Raw genomic sequence first — 21,646 nt, 5'->3', positions numbered from 1 at the left:
ATTGCAAATCGTAAATGAGGGTCATGGCTTTATCTGTATTTTTTGGAGGAAAATCGAAGTTAAAGAAAAAAGAGCAAACAAAGGAAGAAGAATTCAAAAATAGATATTATAAATTGAAAAAAAAAGATAATTGGTTTTATATATAAAAAATAAAACAGCCGTTGAAAATTATTAAATACATCTTACCGTTAGTTGATTGAAAATAGAAAAAGATAGTTGTTGGAGATAATTAAATATATATCACCATTAATTAAATGCAAATAGGATATATAGTTGAGAATTAATAGTATTGTAGGAATTGAGAAGTGATAAAAATTTGAGATTTATTAAACACATAATTAGAAAAGTGAGAGAATATGTCATTTTATTAATTATTTTTTACTTTTACATATTTTTAATAGAAAATGAGATAATTATTTCAGAATTAATAAGATATGAAAGTTAAAGAAAATAAATATTTATTATACATGAGAAAATAGGTAACTATTTTATTAATTATCTTAATTTTTATATTTTTAATATAATTAATTATATTATTATTATAACAATATGAGATTTCTTCAAATTTGGGATCTAAAGCTCTTACTTGGGTGACCTTACCCAAGGGTCGGCCTTGATTAAAAGCAATATGATTATGAAGGTTATCTTTTGTTACAAAATCATTAATGGTATGCTTGGTTGGGGGAATGAAATAGCCATTCATCCCTATTTTAATTAGCAACCAAAAATTGCATTTAGTTGGATGGAATTGCCATTCCTCAAAATGGTCATCTGAAGAGGGCTCTAAATAGCTATTACCAAGCTCCTTCGGTAATGGCTATTCTGGCTAGTGAGCATAGAAAAAAAACTTGATTGGACAAAAATATCTTTAAAAAATTTGATTGGACAAAAATATCTTTTCAAAAATTACTATATAATATTACAATTTTTCATTTCTCAAGTTTTCTTTCTCTTTAGCCATCTTTTCTTCTCCTTCTCTCTCTACATTCCCTCTATCATTGATGATGGCAACGACAACACCAGTGCCAACTGAGGGAAATGCCGATCTAGTGTTTCCTTGCCAAAACCAACCATGAGGAGCCCCAGCCAGTCAAACCAACCATGGGAAGCATAGGATTTAGCACTTCCCAGTTAGATCTCATTGTCGAATCTGGCACTTCACGACCAGATTTGATTGGGAAAATGCCAATTTGATGCTCCTTGACTTTATCTGGCCACAAGGAGTGCATATCGACACTCTTTTACACCAATCGACCATCAGAGATGTGGTCAGTTGATGAGAAAAAAGAAAATAAAATAAAAAAGAGAACATTAAAATGAATTTAAAAAAGTTTTAAGTTTAATTCTAAATTATAAAAAAGTTATTATTTTAAATTTATAGATTAAATTAAAATTTTAATTATAAATTTGTAATATTTTAATATTTTAAAAATAAAATAAAATAATAATGTTAGTGTTTTAATTATAAATTATTAACATTTTAAATGAAATATAAATTATTAATATTCTATAAATTAAAATAAATAATCATATTAAAATTCAATAATAATTTATTAATATTTATAATAAATTATTAAAATAATAAATATTTTAATTTAAAAATTAAATATTATAATAAATAGTATTTTTATCATTTATCATTTATTCTTTAACTATTCTTAAAACTATTCCTATCAACCAAATGTTGAAATAATTTATAGTAGCAATTTTTACCTTATTCCAATGAACCAAACTATATAATAATTACTCTTCTCTTATTTTATTTTTACTTTATTTCATTTCGTAAACTTAATGTTATTTCTTCTTGGACAATGGTTTTGTGTAAACAGTAAATGATAATTGCAAAGGTCAGGTATTTTGAGGCTGAACCTAAGCCCAAATAAAGTCCAGTAGCAATGTAGGTCCAAGCTCATCTAGAAGTTTATGCCGCCTGCCGACTAACTCTTATGTCAACCATGAGTTGTCCTGCCTCTCTCTAGAAAAGTACTCAAACTTCAAATCCTGCCACACCAAGGGGAAATACAAGCATATATCCCTTCATGTTTTCCGTCTGGCAGTAGGAGATATAAGCGGGAGAGGGATGGCTGAAACAGATGATGCATCATCCTATACAATTAGCAGCAGCTTCTGGTTAAGGGGATACAGCTTATTGGCATTTACACATTTGAAGTTAATTCCAAGGACGGCTCATTTGGAAAGCAGTGTACCAAGTGAATACTGCCTACCAGGCAGAGACAGAGCTTGTATTTTGTAAGATTATGGCTGCACTCCGATTCCATTTAGCTTTGCTAACCTACATAGGACAAAACAATATACACGACTAAAATGGTAGAAGAACTACAGGTGTTCCAAAACGGCAGTCTACCAAATAAACAACTGACATCAGCCCATAATGAGTGTTGCTGACTTAGATTGGAGCATGAGAGTAGGATTGAAAATTTTAACATGCACAGAGACAGAAACATTGCGACCCTAGGACAATTTTGCTCCCTTGGCACCTCTAATGCTTTCACATACCTCCAAAACAGTTTTTTTTTTTTTTATATATATGTGTGGGGAAGGAATTCCAACCCTATTTTTTTAAAAAAAAAATCATACACCAATCGATGAACTAAATACTTGGATGCTACCTCTATAACAGTATTAATTGTGTCAAAAGAACCAAAGAAAAATACTAATATTCATCTGCAAAGGTTTTTTCAGACGTTACCTACATTTAGATAAGGTTCCTAATTCAATTCACGAAGAATACTGAAGAGAGGATGAGATAACAGAAATGATTCCATGATTTAGAATCAGCTTAGGTTTATCAGGTTGGTTTGGTACAAATAACTTGGATTTTATGGTGACATATTTACCAAATTATCATAGGTTTTAAAGAGTATGAGCACAGAAGGTGACCAATGACTTATAATCACGAACAACTAGGTGATTGAATTAAATAATCGTTTCAGCATCACAAACATGATCATGGTAATATATTGATAATAAAATGCAAAATATGCATTGCAAACAACACTATATTCTGTTTATACAGCTTTCATACAGATTAACCAGACAACAATACCCGGACACAAAGCCCTCCACAAACTTCAAATTCAAACTCAATGAAACCTTTAGTATGCGTAAACTACTAGCCTCCATTCCAATAGTATGTGGTATCCCCAACAAGTTACTTGTATATTACAAAGCCAGCGGATCCTTAACAATCTTTATACTTGATAATTGTTGTTTGCCTTGCTTCGGAGAAATTTCTGGGACATCCACAGGCAATTTTGACCATGGCACAGAGTCGACCTTGTTTGTGTTCCTCCTATGGATAATCGCTGATAAGCTCAGTAGTAAACACACAAGAGCAATCAAAGAAAGCAGAATACCAGCACTTCTTCTTGGCCAACACTTCAAAACAGACTCTGCAGGCAGCTCGCCATCAAGACTACCTACTGAATTATTCATCTTCATGATCTCCACCCCATTTAAAATAGCATCAACTGCGTATGCCATGCTATTGCTTGAAGGTCCAACACTTACACTCACAACCCCTGAATGATCAGCATCAACCACAAAATCCGCATAAATGGGAGAAGCCAACAAGTAATTTGTAACAGCCGAGGGATCAAAATCCTTATAGGCTAAATGCCCATTAACATAAACATTGAAAAACAGCAATCCAAGGGATATACTAGCAATATCACAGAAATGCATCCGAACAAGATACTTATAACCCTCAATCACCGGAAACTCCCATGTGAGGTTCATATTAGGAATAGAAGCATTCTTGCTTTGAATCAACCGAGCAGAATTATACACATTATCAGGACCAACTTCACGACTCGCCCCACCAGCTTGGTACTTAATTCTACCAGCAAAGTACACCCTAGTCGATCCTTCGGTCGATTTCATATACTCATCATCAGGCACCCAAGTTCTCCACAAAGTATCATTAAAAGGAGTAACTTTAGCACCTCCTACAGTTACCCTATGCACAACTTCAAATGCTTGTTGATTTAACCCCTCAAAAGGCTTAACTTTGTCACCGTTGACAGATTGAGCAGTTTCCAGTATCAAATCTTGAGGCGCAGATATAACTTCAATCGCATTAACAAAAGCAAATTTCGATCTTTTAGCAGGAACAAAAGTGATTTCAAGCTTTTCTGAATGAATACAAAGCAAATATTCCATAACCTTAGGACCCACCAAATTCCCACCACTAAAATTGGTCAAAGCTACCAACCCATTAACCAAAACGTGAAATTGGGAGTCACCAAGATTCAACTTTGATGAACTGAATTGGTGAAAATGGAGACGTACCATGTGCATCCCTGGATCCTTGACATCGAAAACGTATTTCGACGGTGCCTTGAAAACCCTGGCGGTATGATAGATTTGAGGCAGACCCGGAAGAAGAGTTCCAGCACAGAGTGAGAAGGTCTCGGGTGAAGAGAGACGCTGTGAGTTAGAGGAATCAGACGAGTCAGAGATGAAACGACGATTGTCTACGGTGGAGTCCAGGGAGGCGCCAGAATTGACGAGATAATTGTCAATCGGAGAGAAAGATGAAGAGAGATCATAAAAAGTAAAGACAAAAACAAGGAAGAAGGAGAAACCAAGTCTTGTAAGTATAGTTTCCATGAGAGAAAACAGAGCTACTGATCGAAGAACATGAAGAGAATGAAGAAGAGGGGGGGGAAGAATGGGGAGATTTTGAGCGTGTCTTGCTTTATTTGGGGTGAGGCCTAACCAAGGGGACGACTTGACTTGGGTTAGCAAATGTCGATGAGTCAAGACAGTTGTCAGGACACGAGAGATTCTACCTCCTTCATATCTTTACCGACGCGTTGTTGAAGGGTAAGAGATGTGCGTGTGGACCTCACCACCACCCCACCAGTTCTCCATTTGAAAAGACTTCACATCCTTATTCTTTTAATTTTATTAGATTACGGTCCGTGCATTACACGCGGGTCTCTTTCTATCTGTTTTTTTCTTTCCTTTTTCTCTTTCTTTCTTATACCATCCAAGTGGGTAAATGAGAAAGCCCTTTTAGTCTTTCTTTTGTATATGTTATAGATGTCTAGATTTTACTCGAACCAGACGTTTAACCCAATGGGTCAATTCTAATTTTAGGTATGCTCCATTCTGTTCATCCCTTTGTAAGTTTTGGGTTTAACTCGATCAAAAAGACAAGGTTGAGTTAAAGTTTATGTGGATTTGTTTATGAATTTCTCTCTTTCTCGAGTGTAGTCCTTCATGAAGTAGAAGTACTTGGAAGAAAATGAATTGAAATGGCTTTGGGCTGAATTGTACAGCAAGAAATTTACATGCAAATCATCTGTGATGATCCTGGTAACAATTTTCTATAATCAGCTTCTCAACTCCCATTGCTATGGATAATGATCTGTAGTCTAGATTTCACTAAAAAGAAGAATTCAATCAACCATGAAGAGCAGGAAGAGTGAAACTGCTCATCGCAATTCTATGACCTCATCTTCTCCGCACTCTCCTACATCAATAACCATGGTCCCTTTCTTCTTGGTAGGCAAGACCCTGCAACAATTCCTTCTCGGAGACTGCTCAAAACCACAACAGAGATTTATCCATTTAGCAAGCGATCAAAGAGTGCTTCAAGCTATACAAAAGAATTTGCAGAAAACAAAGCATAGAAACTTACCTTGTCCCATAAATTTGGATCAGGTTTTTTGTAAACCTCCACCCTCTCGATCCGTGAAGGATCTGCCATCCTCCACTTGCATTCGGAGCTTGAAACTTGGTGCTGAACATACTCACTAGCTGTCTGGTTTGTATTCTTGTTGTGTAATGCATTAGACAAGTAATACACAAATGGCTTTTGGCAAACATTCCTGCTAAAAGGACGGGTATTGAAAGAGAAGCCAGTGTAATCCGCTCTCCTGTACCAATTCAGAAAAGTTCTAGCTGGCATTTCCATTTCTCTAACTGAAAATATGCCCCTGTATATTTGAACTGCATAGCCCCAGGAGACCGAGATGGTCCAGCTTCTGGTTTTGTCATAGCAAACGGATTGCTGCATGACTGCAGCCGAGTCCAGATTTATTGGAACCTTGAGACGTTGTAGGGCTTGGACCCTGTTCACATTGGGGAATATGGGCTGAACCACGTCTAGGTGGTGAATAGAGACCAGCGGAGCAACAGGGTGCGCTCCCAGGAGGCCCAAGAGGCTTCCATACACATCATACTGATTAAAAACCCACAATAAAGAGTTAGCTAGTGATCATTAATGAATTCATATAAGATCTGAAATTAATTCTTACTTTCTTTCAACAATTTCAGGATTGGTTTATCAGTGCTGTGACTCTGAAAAGTGGACTTATGGATAGAAAGAGAGGGCCACACCTTTGAACAAATTATGGAGGTAAATGTGGCCCAAGCCTTCAAATTTGTATGTCGACAAAAAGGGCTATGGTAGTTGAGTTCGGCCACAAATATCATCAAATCTTGACAAAAATTTTGAAAACCAAGATTGTTTAACACTAACAACAACAAAAAAAACCCTAACCAAGTCCCATCAATCTGTTGTCAAATGTTTGAATTCGTTCATCTACCAAATAAGTCGAAGCACATGTTTGAAGTGAACACGTGTCCATTTACAAGACATGCGTATTAATTTCTTGTCGTCCACGTGGCTAAAGAACATGGATTGGAACTTTAAGAAAACCAAAAAAGTTTTAACTAGGGCAGACAGAATATGGTAGAAAACGTTAAGGCGACAAGTGTGATGGCGTGGTCCAATGTTTCGGAGAAAGTGATTCCGAATAACATTTGCGAAACAGACGAAAATGATTGACTGCGGGATTGGCTTTGGTTTCACCGTCTTTAGACTTTGGTTTCGGAAGGGTCAATCAATGAATTCATTGGGATGGACGGTGATGCTGGAAACATGTGACCAAAGGGCTTGCAAAAGCTGTAGAAAGCTGGTGCCTATCAATACCGTGATATGCGAGATGAAGAAACCTAAGCTCAAATAGTTTAAAATTTTGAAAAGAAAAAGGAAACCCCGAGGACCCAGATGTCATGATAAACCCAAAAAAGAAGGGGTTTTTTTTTTTTTTCGTTTTAATCTGATCGGCTGGTCCAACTTCGAATTATAGTATTATCTACAATAACTAAAACTTTTGTTATTGGTGGGATTAGGTTTTATTTATTTATATTCCTAGATACTAGGGAATAGACCACCCCCAGTAGTGCATTAGCTAAAACAAAAACTAGATTTGAACTACTCTCTTCAAATAAACTAACAAGAGTAAAGTACTGAGAAAATCATTATTCGTTAGTGAAGAACTGAGGAAATCATTTACTTTTCCAAACCGTGTCAAGGACTCAGAAGGAAACCAATTAATCGCCGCAGTAGTAAACAAGTTGGAAGTAACAAAACGAAATCTTCAAACAATCGAATCATTCAATTTCTTGTTCCTTGTCATATAGAGGAAGTAAAGAAACAGACAAACCTGGTGAAATCCGCGTTCCTTGGTGAGAGCAACTCCGAGCTCAGCCATGCAAGCGTGAATCCGATCATCAGAACCGTATAATCGTGGATATCTCTGTATACACCTGTCTTGCATTTTTTCAAGAGCTTTAGCCAAGGGGTAACTGATGGCGAAACCTCCACCGCCATAAGCCATCCCGTAAGAAAAATTTATGTTCTGCAAATGACTCTCTGAAGAACTCCCAATGTAATAAAACTGGTTATGATCATATTTAGATAAGACTCTGACCAAATTATCAGGCACAAAAAATGTATCATCATCTCCCATAACGAACCATCTCACACCTTCCAAGCCAAGCCGTAGAGTCTCAGAAACTATACGGGATATCCTTATGGCAGAACGGTGGCCTTTTGGGTTCCTGTACTTGAACTCGGGAGTATCCCTTGAGATCTTTATTGGTGGCAAAAGATGGTCGTCATCTCCATTTTCGACGGCCTTGTCTAACCAGACGATGCCGCGCATTTCTTGGGGTTTCCACCAGAGTTTGATGTAATTTTTCCGGTGATCCCATAAGCGAGCTGAGGCTGCAATGCCGAAAACTATGTGTTGAAGGCCAGTTTTTTCCTGGGGTTTTGGTTTTGGAGATGAAACAGGTGGGATTACATCTTGGTCAATACCATGAATGGTTTTGATGATTTTGAGTTCCTGATTAGATGAGTTTGAAACATTCGAGAAGCTCAGTGTGTAGAAGATGCAGAGAATAGAGATTAGAAGGATGGAAGAAACTACTAACTTTGGGAAGGCCCATGGAATCGTAAAATGGTTTTTCATGTTTTGATCCCATAGAAAGTTTTCTTCCACCTTTGGCTTGTTTTTCATGGTTTCGATTCTGGGCTCAAGAAAGGGAAAAGGAATAAAAAAAAAAAGGTGCTAAGAAAGATTAAAAAAGACAGAGTGGAAGAAAAATTAGACCTTAGTCCTTAGATTCTGATGTTGAAGGATGTGCAAATCTAATCCTAGCTTCCTAGCTCTAAGACCCAAAGTTGATCTATACCGTAGGAACTTAAGGAGGAAGAGGAAAGAGAGAGAGAGAGCGAAAGGGCAGAGAAATCTTGAAAGCTGGAGTAGCCAGGTTTGGCGTATAAAGAAAGTCCCTGTGGAAGCCGAAATGGCAGGGCCTTTTCAAAAGAAACCCTCATGTACAGCCCCTTACTCTTTTCTGTTTCCCCCTTTTGTTTTTTTGTTTTTTTGTTTTTTTTTCATTCCTAACTTACTCTTATCAGATTAAGTTACCATCTAATAAGATATCTAAATTAGATTTCTAATTGGTTTTACTACTTGATTTGCAAGTGCTTATGAACCAAAGAAATTTTAGAAAACAAAAACCAGAAGAGTTTTGTAATGTCAAGGCAGGTTATGGAAATTTACTATGGTAATAAATATAGTAAGAGTCTTTGTTTAAAGAGAAAAATATGGAAATTTTAAGAGTAAGAGACAATAGTGATCAAAGCTTAAAAGGTTGAGAGTTTTATTCTCTTCAAGTTCACAAAACAAAAGGCATTATGAAATTCACAACTTAGTATATTTAAAGTTGAAATGATAAAGTAGAATTTTAATAAAAAGTATATCACTTACTAAAGTTTACACATTATATAAATTTAAACTTTGTTTTTTAAATAACAAAATTATGTATTGATTATTGAACTAAATGTTCTTACGTATGATTTATATATATTGAAATTGATTTCTAAAAAATAATAATTTGTGAATTTGTCAACATTTTAAATTTTTATAAAACAAGGTCTCTATAATAATTTTTACTCCTACTAGGTTTACTATAAGATTCATTTATTGCAAACTGAAATTAAAAAAAAAAAAAAACTCATCCTTGCAAAATTGCGGATTAGGATAAGGGCGAGTAGTGAAGGTAGCTGTGAGCGTTTGATGCAGTTCACGTGGATATCAATGTGATTCATCAAGCTTTGGGGTGATGGCACATTGGAATCTGACTCTTTATCTTCATTAATGTTTGGATATGGAGTTGGATGGGATTGAGCCAATATTCCGAAAAGCATTTTTCAAATTAAATTTTTTTGGATAAACTTGACATTATTGTTGATCCTTACGATTTTTATTTTTAATTAAAGTAAGAAAGTATATTTCAATTTTTAAAAGTTAAAAAAAAAAAAGCGGGTGCTATTGTTTCTTGTAATTGGATTTACTTTTATTTAATTTTTATTTTAAAGTTAAATTTTTTTTTGCTTTTTCCTTTAATTAGCAAGCAAGAGAGCACATCAGGAGAAGCATTATCTACCTTTCCTATCTCGTGGCTAATGCTAGGTCATTTTCATAAAATTCTCATTATGTTTTTTACATAATATTGAAAAAAATTATAAATAATTTAGAAAATTTTAAATAAATTTTATTTTGTTATTATGTTCAATTAAATTCTTACACTTTTATTTTAAATTCAGATATTTATAATTAACGGTGAATTATTATTAATAAGAATGACACCGATCATTTTATGTCATATAATATTGATGTTAGCGGCAGAGGGTAGTGTCATGGTCTCTCAAAATTTTTATTTTATATATATATATATTAATGTCCATTCCAAATTTTTTAGAATTTTTATTTATTATATATTTTTAAATGGTCTCTTTCAAAATTTATGGAATTATTTATTTTATATATATTCTTCATGGTTCTCTCAAAATAAAATTTTTATTTTAATATTAATATAAATAAAAAATAATAAAATGACCTCATAAACCTACTTAACTTTACCCTAATTTAAATTTCTTCACACCTCTATCTCTCTCTTTCTTTTTCTCTTTTTTTTTTTTTTTTGCTTTAATCTTTTCTCTGTAACTCACCATTAAAATACATTTCATTCTTTAAAAGAAATTTATGAGTTTCTGAGCTTGGATAAAGAATGACGGAAACCACTCACCGTCATTGTGTAAAATTAAGAGGAGGTAAAGCTTTCTTTTATCTTCTTCTTTCTATTTATATTATTTAACTATTTATATATTTAACTATTATGTAAAATCTCGTATATCGTATTTAACTATTTTTATTTCATACATTATAGTTTATATTTAATATTTTAAATTTAAATAGAAATAAAATAATAATATTGGATGTTGGCTACCCATTGATTAGGATTTGATCTTAATTTTTTTTTTTTATGTTAGTGGTCTAATGTGCTTGCTCTTCTTTTTGTTGTTGGGCATTTTTGTTTTCTTTGAGCAACCATCAAGTTTTTAGACTGGTTTTTTCATGTAATTGTATAAGTTGTCAAATGGTTTAAGAGTCATTGGTCAATCAAAGGTTTAATAAAAACACTTTTCAAAAAAGAAAATTTCAAGTTTGATTAAAGTACAGTTTTAAATAATTCTCTTATACTTGAGCCATCAAACTTCAATACTTCAAATAATGAAAAAGAATAATATGAATCAAAATGTACTAAACTCTCTCTTGAAGAAATGGATGCTTTTCAAGTAAAATCCGATATTTATAAAATTATTGTATGTCTTTTTTTTTTTATTTCTTTTGATTTACATGTTATATAAAATTATTGTCTATTATAAATTTTTTAGTTTTTTCTTAAATTCAATGTATTAGTTTTAAAAATTTTTAATTCTTATACCTTTTCCATCTTTGGCCCCTCAATAAAAGTTAGCTAGCTCCGTTTCTGATTGATATGTCATGTTAAGTTATCCTAGTAAATAATAACATGATATATTGATGTAGTATGATGATGTTGTCATATGACAATCTCACTTTCCCTTATGTTAAGTCAATATACCAAATCAATGTAATGTTATAATAAGTATTATTTTGACTAACCATAGTCAATCAATCATTAAGAATTTATTTAATTTTAAATAAAAATAAAATTTTATTTAAATTTTTTTAATAATATAAAAATATTATTTATTTTTGGCATAATGCTCAAATAAACTCTTAAACAATTCAAGAATATTCAAATAAGCCTTTATTCCTTTATTGCTTTTAATTAAAGCCTCGTACTTTTATTTTGAGTCAAATAAACCCTTATAACTAATAATTAACTAATTGTTATTAGTAAAAATATCACTTATCATTTTATACCTACATGGCACATATGAAATTGATATAAATTGTGAAAAATACCACATGATCATGTTATCATGTCAAATTAGTATGTTATGTCATCATTAACTATGATATGTAATTATGCCATATCATAATCAATTATAATATGTTAGCATACTACATTAGCGTCACATGACATGGAATAACGAATGACATTTTGATTATATCAATCATTAGTTATAAGAATTTATTTAGTTAAAAAAAAAACTACAAAGGTTTATTTATTTTTAAATAAAAGCACAAGGGTTTGACTGAATGCAATAAAAAGATAAGGGTTTATTTAAATTTTTTTAAATAATTTAAGGACTTTTTTTGTATATTATGTCTTTATTTTTTAAATTACTAAAAATATGTTTACTTATAATTTCATTATGAGGATTTACTTGGTTTTGACAAATGGCCTATCAGCAATTGACAAGGATCGCAAGACCAAATCAAAGTGCCATTTTTTTTTCTTCTAGTGTCCAAATTCTAAACACCAATACTGACTAAGCGAAATTATTTCAACCCGAATTGTTAGTAGAGGATTGAATTTTCGTTTTCGTTTGGGTAAATGGGCAAATCAGAAAGGGGTTATATTCATACATGGGCACAGTCAAGATGCTGAGATTGTATGTGTTTTCGGTCATGATCATGACGAGGAATTATGAAAGATACTTTTCTGATCTTAATTCTTACGCTTTTTATTCTTATTATTTGTCTGATTTAATTTCAAAATTTATATTTATGAATAAATTTACTTTTCCTAATTTAGTAGATGTTGTTTTTAGATTTTTTTTTTGGAAGGGATATTATCTTTAGATTTATTTGATAAATTTTTGTCGTAACAAGGGAAAAAACTTATAAGATAAAAAATGAAGAGTCAAATAGCATTACTCAATAATTTATTTATATTTCTTAGTTCAAATGAGAAAGAATTCATCCTTCCAAAATAAAAAGGAAAATGGGTTTTCTTTTCTTTTTCAACACTAGGGGTTTATTTAGACACAATAATTTTTTAAAAAAATTTAAATTATTTAAAAAAATTTTAATTTTTTTTATCTTTTATTGAGTTCAATCAAATTTGTATATGTTTATTCTAGATTTTTATATCTTTATATGTTTATTATAGATCAAATAAATTGGTTGACTAATTATGTTGATAAAAATATTACATATCATTTTATTTTACGTGGTGCTGACATAACATATTAACAATTATATTGAATGATAATATGATATAATGATATGATCACGTGATATTTGTACTTACTACATTAATGTCACATCAACATCATATAGATATAAAATAAATAAATGGTATTTTGATTAATAACAATTAGTTAACTTTTTGTTATAAGACTTATTTTGTCCAAAATAAAAACATGAGAGTTAAATTAAATAAAATAAAAAATAAAAATTAATTTACATTTTTTTAAATAAATCATAAATCTTTTAAAACATTATGATTTTTTTATATTTATTTCATGCTTGAGTTTTTACATTTTAACACTGATTTAGAACTAGGAAGCAAGCTTTCTTCCTCTTCTTTTTTGTGATTCACTTTAACGAGACACTATGATTATTTGAACAAAAAATGAATTCTTTAATTCAAATAGCTAGAGAATAAGAAAAGAGAATAATAGTGCTACATGAGATTCGGAATGATAAATGGCACTATAATTTAAAAGTACACAAAGCCCTCCCCTTGTTTCAAACTAGACATTTGCCTCCCTACACCATCTATTGTGGATTTGGCACTTCACTGCCCGACGTTATCTGGGATAGAAGCTGGGGCCACTCCATAATTCCAAGTGTATCCCCGAAAGAACATAAATCTTGGAACTTTTAATCTTTTAAAGTAAAATTTTCTTTCTGTATGAATTCTTGGTTTCTTTTGTATAAGGGAATTGAAAGTAAGCATGTGTTTTGCAAGGATTTGATTATTTAATTTATTAGTTGGTACATGATTTTTCACTTAAATAGTAAGATTTAAATTCTCATTTTTTAAATAAAAAAATATTTAGTCATATAGGTATGGACTAAATTGATGTTGGTTTCGAATTGCATCATATTTCTTGATGGTCAATCGTTGATTTTCTAATATAGGTCATTATTAAGTTCACTAATTAAAGATGTTTAAATTTATGTTTGATTATGCACAAAGATTGTGGGTTAAAGTTCTCAACTTATTAGTTAAAATTGGTCACTTTCTCTAAAAAAACTAGGATACGGATTTTACTCTTTTTTGGTATATAATTAATAGTTTTTTAATATTCTCGGTTTTTTGAAATATTTGTTTAATATTTATATATATTGATAATATATTAAGTATGAATTTAATTTTTTTAATTATTACTAATTAAGTTAGAAAATAACTAAAATCTTAATAATTATGGTAACATAAAATAAATAAAATCAAAGATTATTAACGTGGATATATGTCTTTTTGGCATCATCCACTATAATAAATAGTTAAAGGGGAAACAAGACTCGATATTCTCTCTTTAAAAAATTAATTGGACGGAGTGTATGATGTTCATATTTATAAATTTATCAAGACTTCTTTATTTGCTCGACATTATTTTTCATCAAATTTAATAATGCTTTTATTGTGGTTAATCATTGTGTCTGTTTTCTTTAGAATAACTTGCCATGGGATGTTTTACTTTAATTAACACCTTGTCATGGAAATATTATCTTTTCTTCAAAAACTAATACAATAAAACATGCAAGCACTTACGTTTATAAGTTTTTTAAAATTATTTTACTTACTGAATGTAAGATCGAAAATCTCACTTTTGGGTGATGGCCCAATTAAAAATGAACTCTCTCAACCGTTGGATCGTCCTACGTAGTCCATCACAGCATCGGATGAACATAAACCAATTTGTACGGAAACGAGAATGTACTAATGTTACTGCATAGTCTCTGTCAAGTCTCCGTAGTTCTTCTTTGCGGAGCAAACGAAAAATCCCAGCGCACCTTCATTTTCCTTTTATAATTTTATTCAAACATTTATTCAAAAGCTCCACTAGCCTGAAAAATCAACCGTTACAGGTTAGTAAAGTAACTTGGTATAACTTTATCAGTTTATTAATTTTTTTTAAAAAAATAATTCCAAAACAATCTTATGTTGCTGAGAAATTGCTAGAAAACTGACCCAATGACTAGAAATTTCGAGTGAATTTCTGACCTTCAGGACGGTATGCATCTGAGTTTGAATTATTTATCACCTAAAACCAACGGACAGAAACCGTTAGATTTAACTTTTATTGCTCCACATTTTTTTTCCTTTTCACTTTCTTGGCATCCAAACAGAGGTTTAGGGTTAATGCATACTTCTCTTATTACCATGTTTTTAACTGTGTCTAATTTATTCCAATGTTCAAATTCTTGTCAAATATCTGATCGTGATATTGCCATTGACTTTTTTTTCTTTGAGTTTAGCTTTTATTGTGGCATCAATAAGTGATAATCATTGGTTGAAAATTTCCTATTTGCAGATTGAGAATTGTTTCTGGTTTCAGTTGGCCACTCAAAATTTTATAGATATTCACTTTTTTGACTATGTGAGTACCCCTCATCTGCTTAGTTGCTATAATGGCTGGAATTAGGCTTTCAAGACTGAGGTCACTGTCTAAGTCGTTATATCCCTCTTCACAACCACCATTATTGCCACTATACAATTCCTATATGAAACTTACAAGAAATGTTGATCAAAACTATGTCAGATCATCTTATGCCTATGTAGATAGCATTTATAACAAAAGAGAATCACAATCTGCTGCAAAGTTTGCGAATACCCATATTAAAGTTGTGGTGTCTGATCCTTTGGCTCATAAATGTTTCCACAAAATCAATCCCATGGCTGCATCATCCTTGAATTCATCGACTTTGCGTTACCAGAGCGTGTTCCCCTTTGTTTTGATAAGCCCAGTATTGAGAAATCAGTCACATTCGTTGTCTTTCAGTAGCAAGACTGATAAATCTGTGGAATCTGAAGTTTCAGCTTCTTCGGGTGGAGGGGAAGTAGATGTTAGCAACAGTGGTGTTATTGGCAGTGATTGGGTTGATAAAGTCAAAGAAGCTTGGCATAATGCTGTGGATGCAGTAGGTTATACTGGGCAAAAGGCTAAAGAAGCCTCTAATGAACTGAAGCCTCATGTTGAACAGTTGCTTGATTCCCATCCGTATCTTAAAGATGTGGTTGTTCCAGTTGGTTTCACTTTGACTGGTACCATATTGGCTTGGGTGGTCATGCCCAGGCTTTTAAGAAGATTTCACAAGTATGCAATGCAAACTTCAGTCCTGCCATCTGGAAGCTTACTTGGGGATCAAGTTCCATATGAGAAAAGCTTCTGGGGAGCTTTGGAGGATCCAGTGAGATATCTAATTACCTTCATGGCATTCTCTCAAATGTTAGTGGTTCTAATTTTCAATATTTAACTCTTTCTCATCCTTCGATTCACATGTTTCTGCATTATTTTTTTGTCAATGTATAATGAGTGAAAGGTACATTGACTTGCAGCGGCATGATGGTTGCACCAAGTACTATTGCTTCACAATACGTTGCACAGGCATGGAGGGGAGCAGCTATCCTTTCATTTGTCTGGTTTTTGCATCGTTGGAAAACAAATGTACTTGATCGTGCACTGGCTGCTCAGAATTTAGCAGGGACTGATCGGGAAAAGTTGTTAACTATGGACAAAGTTTCATCTGTTGGTCTATTTGTTATTGGGGTAATGGCTTTAGCAGAGGCATGTGGGGTAGCTGTGCAATCTATTCTGACAGTTGGTGGCATAGGTGGTGGGTGTTTTCTGCTAAATGAATGTTCTCTTCTGTTTAAGTTCGTTTATGATAATTGGATCTAATTGTGCAAGGGAATCTTAAAATTAAGTGTTGCTAATGTAGATAACATTTTCAAATTTATTTTGATGGTAATAGGTATCTTGGCATGGCTCAGTAGGTTTGAATTTAAAGTAGCATATGCTTGCTTTTCTTGTAGTTCTTTTATCATATACTTTTGGCTTTATATTTCCATCTTTCATTCTTGTGTGCCCGAACAGGCGTATGTTTTTGTCTGCATGTTTTTAAACGTTTTGCTTGGTCTTCACTTATAGCAGAGGGCTATATTGTTGGTGATGTGTATTCTGATAAGTACAATTTACCATGAATATATGTCTATAACACTATATTCATTAACCTTTCTATATCTGCTGTACATGTGCTTTAACATGCTTGTACAGTTTATTTAAAGACGGATTTTTTCATGGTTGGTTAAAATTTATAGTATAAATCATAAGTGCTCTTATATCTCAAATAGGACATTGCTTTTAGTATTTTCTATTAGTGAGCTTTATCTTAGAATGATTTTGAAGATTATGCAATGACTTGCAAATGCTGTTTTTATGTGTTTTATTGCCAAATGAAAAGATGCCTAATTGCTATTTCTTAAAAGTTCATATTGTAGATATAATATGCATTACTTGTTTATTGTCTTTGAAATAATCATATAACCGATTCAACCTCCTCATAGGAGTGGCCACCGCTTTTGCTGCCAGGGACATTCTTGGAAATGTGCTCAGTGGATTGTCTATGCAGTTTTCCAAACCTTTTTCATTGGGTGATACAATAAAGGTAACACGTAACTGAGCAAATGTTAAGGTAACACGTAACTGAGCAAATGTTTTTCTTTCCATGCAGGAAAGATTTTCTTTCTGTCCAATGCTTATCAGTCCAATAAGCTTTTTCATATTTATAGTCCACAGTGAGAAAAGGAATTGTTTTCTTTATTTCCTAAATGCTGTTTCAGCTGCAGTTTAGGGTTCACCCTAGGATGTCAAGAATTAAGCTGTTATAGATGTGCATATGAATTATTTGTTGTGGATTTTTGAATTGAAATACTTATTATTTATTATTCTTGCTGGTTAATATTTTGTTTTCTGCTTTGATGAATCAATCACTCATCATCTTTCAGGTAGCACCAACTGGGTACTTAAAGCCTGGTATTTGCTTATGATTTCTGTTCATTGCACTCTGTCCCTCCTAATTCCACTATTGACCGACTCTTCAGTTATTTCCCTGAAGTTAATTGTTATATACGTCTTTATATATGAGGGTATATTGGTAATCCTGACCTTTGTGGTGATGTCCAGTTTTTAGTTCCATCCTACTGGAAACTGTGACCGTGTAACCTAAATGCCATTTATTTTATTCCATCATAAAGGTTATTTTACCTGTAAAACCTTGTGGTTTTAACAAGGTTAGGTTTGTTCTTTCATTTCCTTGCTTTTCTGCATGAATTGACAATAAAATTTTCTTACTGCAGGCAGGATCTATAGAAGGTCAAGTGGTGGACATGGGACTTACAAGCACAACATTACTTAACTCTGAGAAATATCCAGTTTTGGTTCCAAACTCACTCTTTTCCAGTCAGGTTGTTTTTTTTTTTTCTTTTTCTTCCTTTTGCTAGAAAGAGAAGAATTATTTTCACTGTTCATCGAGTCTACTGAGAGTATGCTCATTTGCTTATTTATACATTGTACACTTGTCATACTCAAAACCATCATTCTTGGTAATCTTTGTTTACCATGAAAATTTTTAGGTTATTATGAACAAGTCACGTGCTCAATGGCGTGCCGTGGTGACCAAAGTTCCCTTGCAAATTGAAGATCTGGACAAGATTCCCCAGATATCCAATGACATCAAGGGCATGCTAAAATCAAACTCAAAAGTTTTCTTGGGAAAGGAGGCCCCTTACTGTTTCCTGTCTCATATAGAAAGTTCTTATGCAGAACTGACCATTGGATGCAATCTCAGACACATGGTAATCTCTCATCCTCGATTCCTTTTTTCTGATGTGTCTTCTATGGGCTAGGTAACATTGTTATTTGATCAGTTGCCCAGGGTTTTTTTTTGTTGGGAGAGCGGGGAATTCAAACCCTGCTTTCTAAGCAGGGGATTGTGCCCCAACTAATGAGCCAAATCTCGGTTCTTAAGTGTTTCTGATTTTCTGAATTTCATATTAAAAATATTAAAACTTAATGCAACTGTTTAAAACAGATGTGCAACTGTGGTTTGCATAACTGCACTGATAAGTTTAAAAGACCGCCTCAAACCCTTGATTTATTGATATTGTTTTCCTCTCCTGGGATTTTGTTCTGAATGCTGGATGCTTGGCTGTGGCTTCTTTTCAAAATTTATCATTTTAAGCCTGACAATTGTTTTTCTTTCTCATTTTACTGATATCCACATTAATGTACGATATGCAATTATAGAGCAAAGATGAATTATACTCCACACAACAAGATATTCTTCTGCAGTCCGTCCAGATTATTAAGAAGCATGGTGCTACATTGGGCAATACATTCCAAGGTACAGCCAGTCAGTGATGCAGCAAATGGAGAATGATATCTTTTAAAGAGGCTGAGATTTACATATCTTAGTCCTTACAACTTGAACATTTCTAGAGATATAAGTCAACACAAAATCAGTAGGAACATGTTCAGTTTACAATGACCTTGTGCTTTTGTGTTGATGGGGAAGAGTTGTCATTACATGAATTTGTGAAGAAATGGTTATGATGTGGTAAAGGTATTGGCTCAGCTGACCAATGGAGTGGGTTCTGATTCCATTTGTTGCAAACACAAAGGATTTTTCTTTGCAATTGTTTTGCCTTTTTTTTTAAATGAAAAATTTTAGAAATCTGTCCATGTCGCCAGCCATTGGCTGGAGAAAACACTGCAACTGCTGTATATTTTAAGATTTTTAGCAATTACAAAAGCTTTGTGCCGATTTCGAAAATCCAATAAATCATTATAACTAATTGTTCACTTAGTCAAAATTCTATTCATCGTTTTATATTAGGTGACATTGATATAAGTGGTAAAAAAATGTTATATGAATATGTAATCATGTCAAATCAGCTTATTACATAATCATATTTTATAATATATTAATATGTCACGGGTATAAAATAAAAGTGATATTTTAATTAAATAAATTATTAATTATAAAAATTTATGACTCAAAATAAAATTTTAAAACTTAATTAAATGTAATAAAAGAATTAAAATTTATTTGAATTTTTCAAAATAATTTAATTTTTTGAAAAAATATTATGCAATGTAAACGAATTGACAATTTCTTGTCCTCCAATATTTCACTCTTCTCCCCCACTCACCACCAAAAGTAGGTGAGATGAGGGAAGGAGATTAGCAGGATCTATAGTTTGTGCCAGTAAATGGGCAACCATGCTTGTCTAATGTATTCGGCGAAGTTTATTTCATGCAATTGGAGCCATGCAAGAAAATGCTAACAACATGGGACAGTTTTGACAAAAAGTTTAAAAGAGTATACTAGTGAAAATCATGATTGTAAAATTTAAAGTTTACAATTATGTAAGAATAATAAAATAAAATGTTTATAATATTGTAACGATTGTGCCAAAAAACAATTAAATAGTAATATTGATTGGTAAGGCATCAAAAGTTAAATATTCAGTAGGCATTTGAAAGACAGAAGGAAAGGAACCAAACGTTTTGTAATTTAAAGGTCACTAGCTAGGACGGGAAGTAGTGGACAAAGCTTGCTTGTAACTTAACAAAGCCTTTTCTTCCATTTCTATTTATTGGAACTTGGCAGATTAACGCCTTTGATTTGCAGCTCCATTTTTCTCTAGATACTCAACAAAACTATTGAAGTTACTGTTTTGCAGGTCTCTGTTTTCAAAAATTTGAGCCGCTTCTCTGGTTCCGACTCATAGACTCTGTCCTTCCTCGGACACCATAGCGAGTGTCAGAGCTTTAGCTATATCAACTCCGCTAAATGAACCATCGTCACTTCTCTCTACTTCCACTGCCAAACCTTTCTCCACCAAAAACCTTGCATTCAAGGGCTGGTCAATAATGAATGGTAAAACCACGAGGCAATGCCCAAACTGCAGCGTTTCTATAATTGAACCCCATCCGGCGTGAAACAACGAGCCTCCGATTAATGGGTGTTCTAAAATTTCCAATTGCTGTGCCCACCCAGTGCTGACAACTCCTCTTCCACTGGTACGGTCGCTAAAACCCGGAGGCAAAGCATCATGGTCGCTAAGAGCCCAATCAGGCTTCCTCAGTGCCCATAAAAATGGCAATCCTGATAGCTCCAGCCCGTACGCTATCTCATGAATTTGATTCTTGCTTAGCTTGTACTCGCTGCCAAATCCTACAAACACAACTGACTTAGGCTTTTGTACATCAAGCCACTCAAAGATTTCTATCCATGACTTGTCAGTGATTCTTCTTCCTTCAGGTTTCTCTGGCAGGAGCAAACCAATAGGAATCACTTGTTTGCCATTTGTCTTCTCCACTACGTTCAAGTATTCGGCTTCATATTCCGGGCAGCTACGTATAGCAAAAGCTTTAGATGCCTGAATAATTTTAGCAAGCCTTTCAGCGTCAGATACTCCAGAAGCATTCTCTCCGTAAAACCCCTCATGCATGACAGTAGCTAGGGAACTAGGATAAGCTAATGAAGAAGAAAAATCAAATCACTCAGGCGGTGACGTTAAACTTTCCGGAGAAGACCTCAATTCTTTTTTGGCCATCGCTGGTGAGGGATCTTGGATTTGCAAAGAAACTATATGAAGAAGCAGAGAGAACTGAGAAAGTAATGAGAGGGATTTGGTATTCTTGGGCAATCTCAACCACCCAATGAGGAATGACATCAACGATTATCCAATCCGGTCGTTGATCTGAGATGAACTGCTTGACCGGATGTCGAAGTAGATCGTATGCAATCTTCAGGTATTGAATTTTCTCAGAAGGAATGTCCACGGTCGCCTCAGAACCCTCTGGCAAGAGTGTCTCGTTATCCAAGGCTGGCAACTGAAAAGCTACTAAATCTATCAGGGTTGCTAAATCTGAAGGAACTTTGAGTCTTCCGATGTTTCCAGGGGTTGATATGAAGGAGACTTTCACTCCAGCTTTGCCTAAGGCTACAGAGAGTTGAAAGAATGGTATCAAGTGGCCAAAAGCTGACCAGGGAAGCATCACTATATGAAAATCTCTAGCCAT

General features: G+C 33.3%; 3 protein-coding genes and 1 pseudogene across 4 annotated transcripts; 1 reads left to right on the top strand and 3 right to left on the bottom strand.

The window, feature by feature from the left end:
• Positions 1 to 2,981: 2,981 nt before the first annotated feature.
• LOC148764809 (receptor-like kinase) lies at positions 2,982 to 4,778 on the bottom strand. Its single transcript, XM_088805911.1, has one exon. The coding sequence runs from the start codon at positions 4,630 to 4,632 to the stop codon at positions 3,184 to 3,186; it is 1,449 nt and encodes a 482-aa protein (XP_088662037.1). The 5' UTR covers positions 4,633 to 4,778; the 3' UTR covers positions 2,982 to 3,183.
• Positions 4,779 to 5,262: 484 nt separating this feature from the next.
• LOC18614099 (uncharacterized) lies at positions 5,263 to 8,632 on the bottom strand. The gene is made up of 3 exons (XM_007051677.3): positions 7,482 to 8,632; positions 5,669 to 6,211; positions 5,263 to 5,567 (listed from the first exon to the last, which is right to left on the bottom strand). Exons 1-3 carry the CDS (start codon positions 8,337 to 8,339, stop codon positions 5,463 to 5,465), a joined length of 1,506 nt encoding a protein of 501 aa, XP_007051739.2. The 5' UTR covers positions 8,340 to 8,632; the 3' UTR covers positions 5,263 to 5,462.
• A 5,854-nt stretch (positions 8,633 to 14,486) lies between these two features.
• LOC18614098 (Mechanosensitive ion channel protein) lies at positions 14,487 to 19,216 on the top strand. Of its 2 annotated transcripts, none has more exons than XM_007051674.3 (7): positions 14,487 to 14,642; positions 15,089 to 16,003; positions 16,114 to 16,391; positions 17,122 to 17,222; positions 17,914 to 18,021; positions 18,190 to 18,411; positions 18,863 to 19,216. In XM_007051674.3, the coding sequence occupies exons 2-7, from the start codon at positions 15,186 to 15,188 to the stop codon at positions 18,974 to 18,976; spliced, it is 1,641 nt and encodes a 546-aa protein (XP_007051736.3). In that variant the 5' UTR covers positions 14,487 to 14,642; positions 15,089 to 15,185; the 3' UTR covers positions 18,977 to 19,216. The 2 variants fall into 2 exon arrangements, with proteins under 2 accessions (XP_007051736.3, XP_007051737.3); XM_007051675.3 differs by lacking the exon at positions 14,487 to 14,642 and adding an exon at positions 14,732 to 14,788.
• An 808-nt stretch (positions 19,217 to 20,024) lies between these two features.
• On the bottom strand, positions 20,025 to 21,646 carry LOC18614097 (putative UDP-rhamnose:rhamnosyltransferase 1 pseudogene; annotated as a pseudogene).

Source organism: Theobroma cacao, chromosome 1 (genome assembly GCF_053813885.1).
Source record: "Theobroma cacao isolate CCN51 chromosome 1, ASM5381388v1, whole genome shotgun sequence".
Classification (NCBI taxonomy): Eukaryota; Viridiplantae; Streptophyta; class Magnoliopsida; order Malvales; family Malvaceae; genus Theobroma; species Theobroma cacao.
This window is presented reverse-complemented; position numbering and strand designations above follow the sequence as displayed.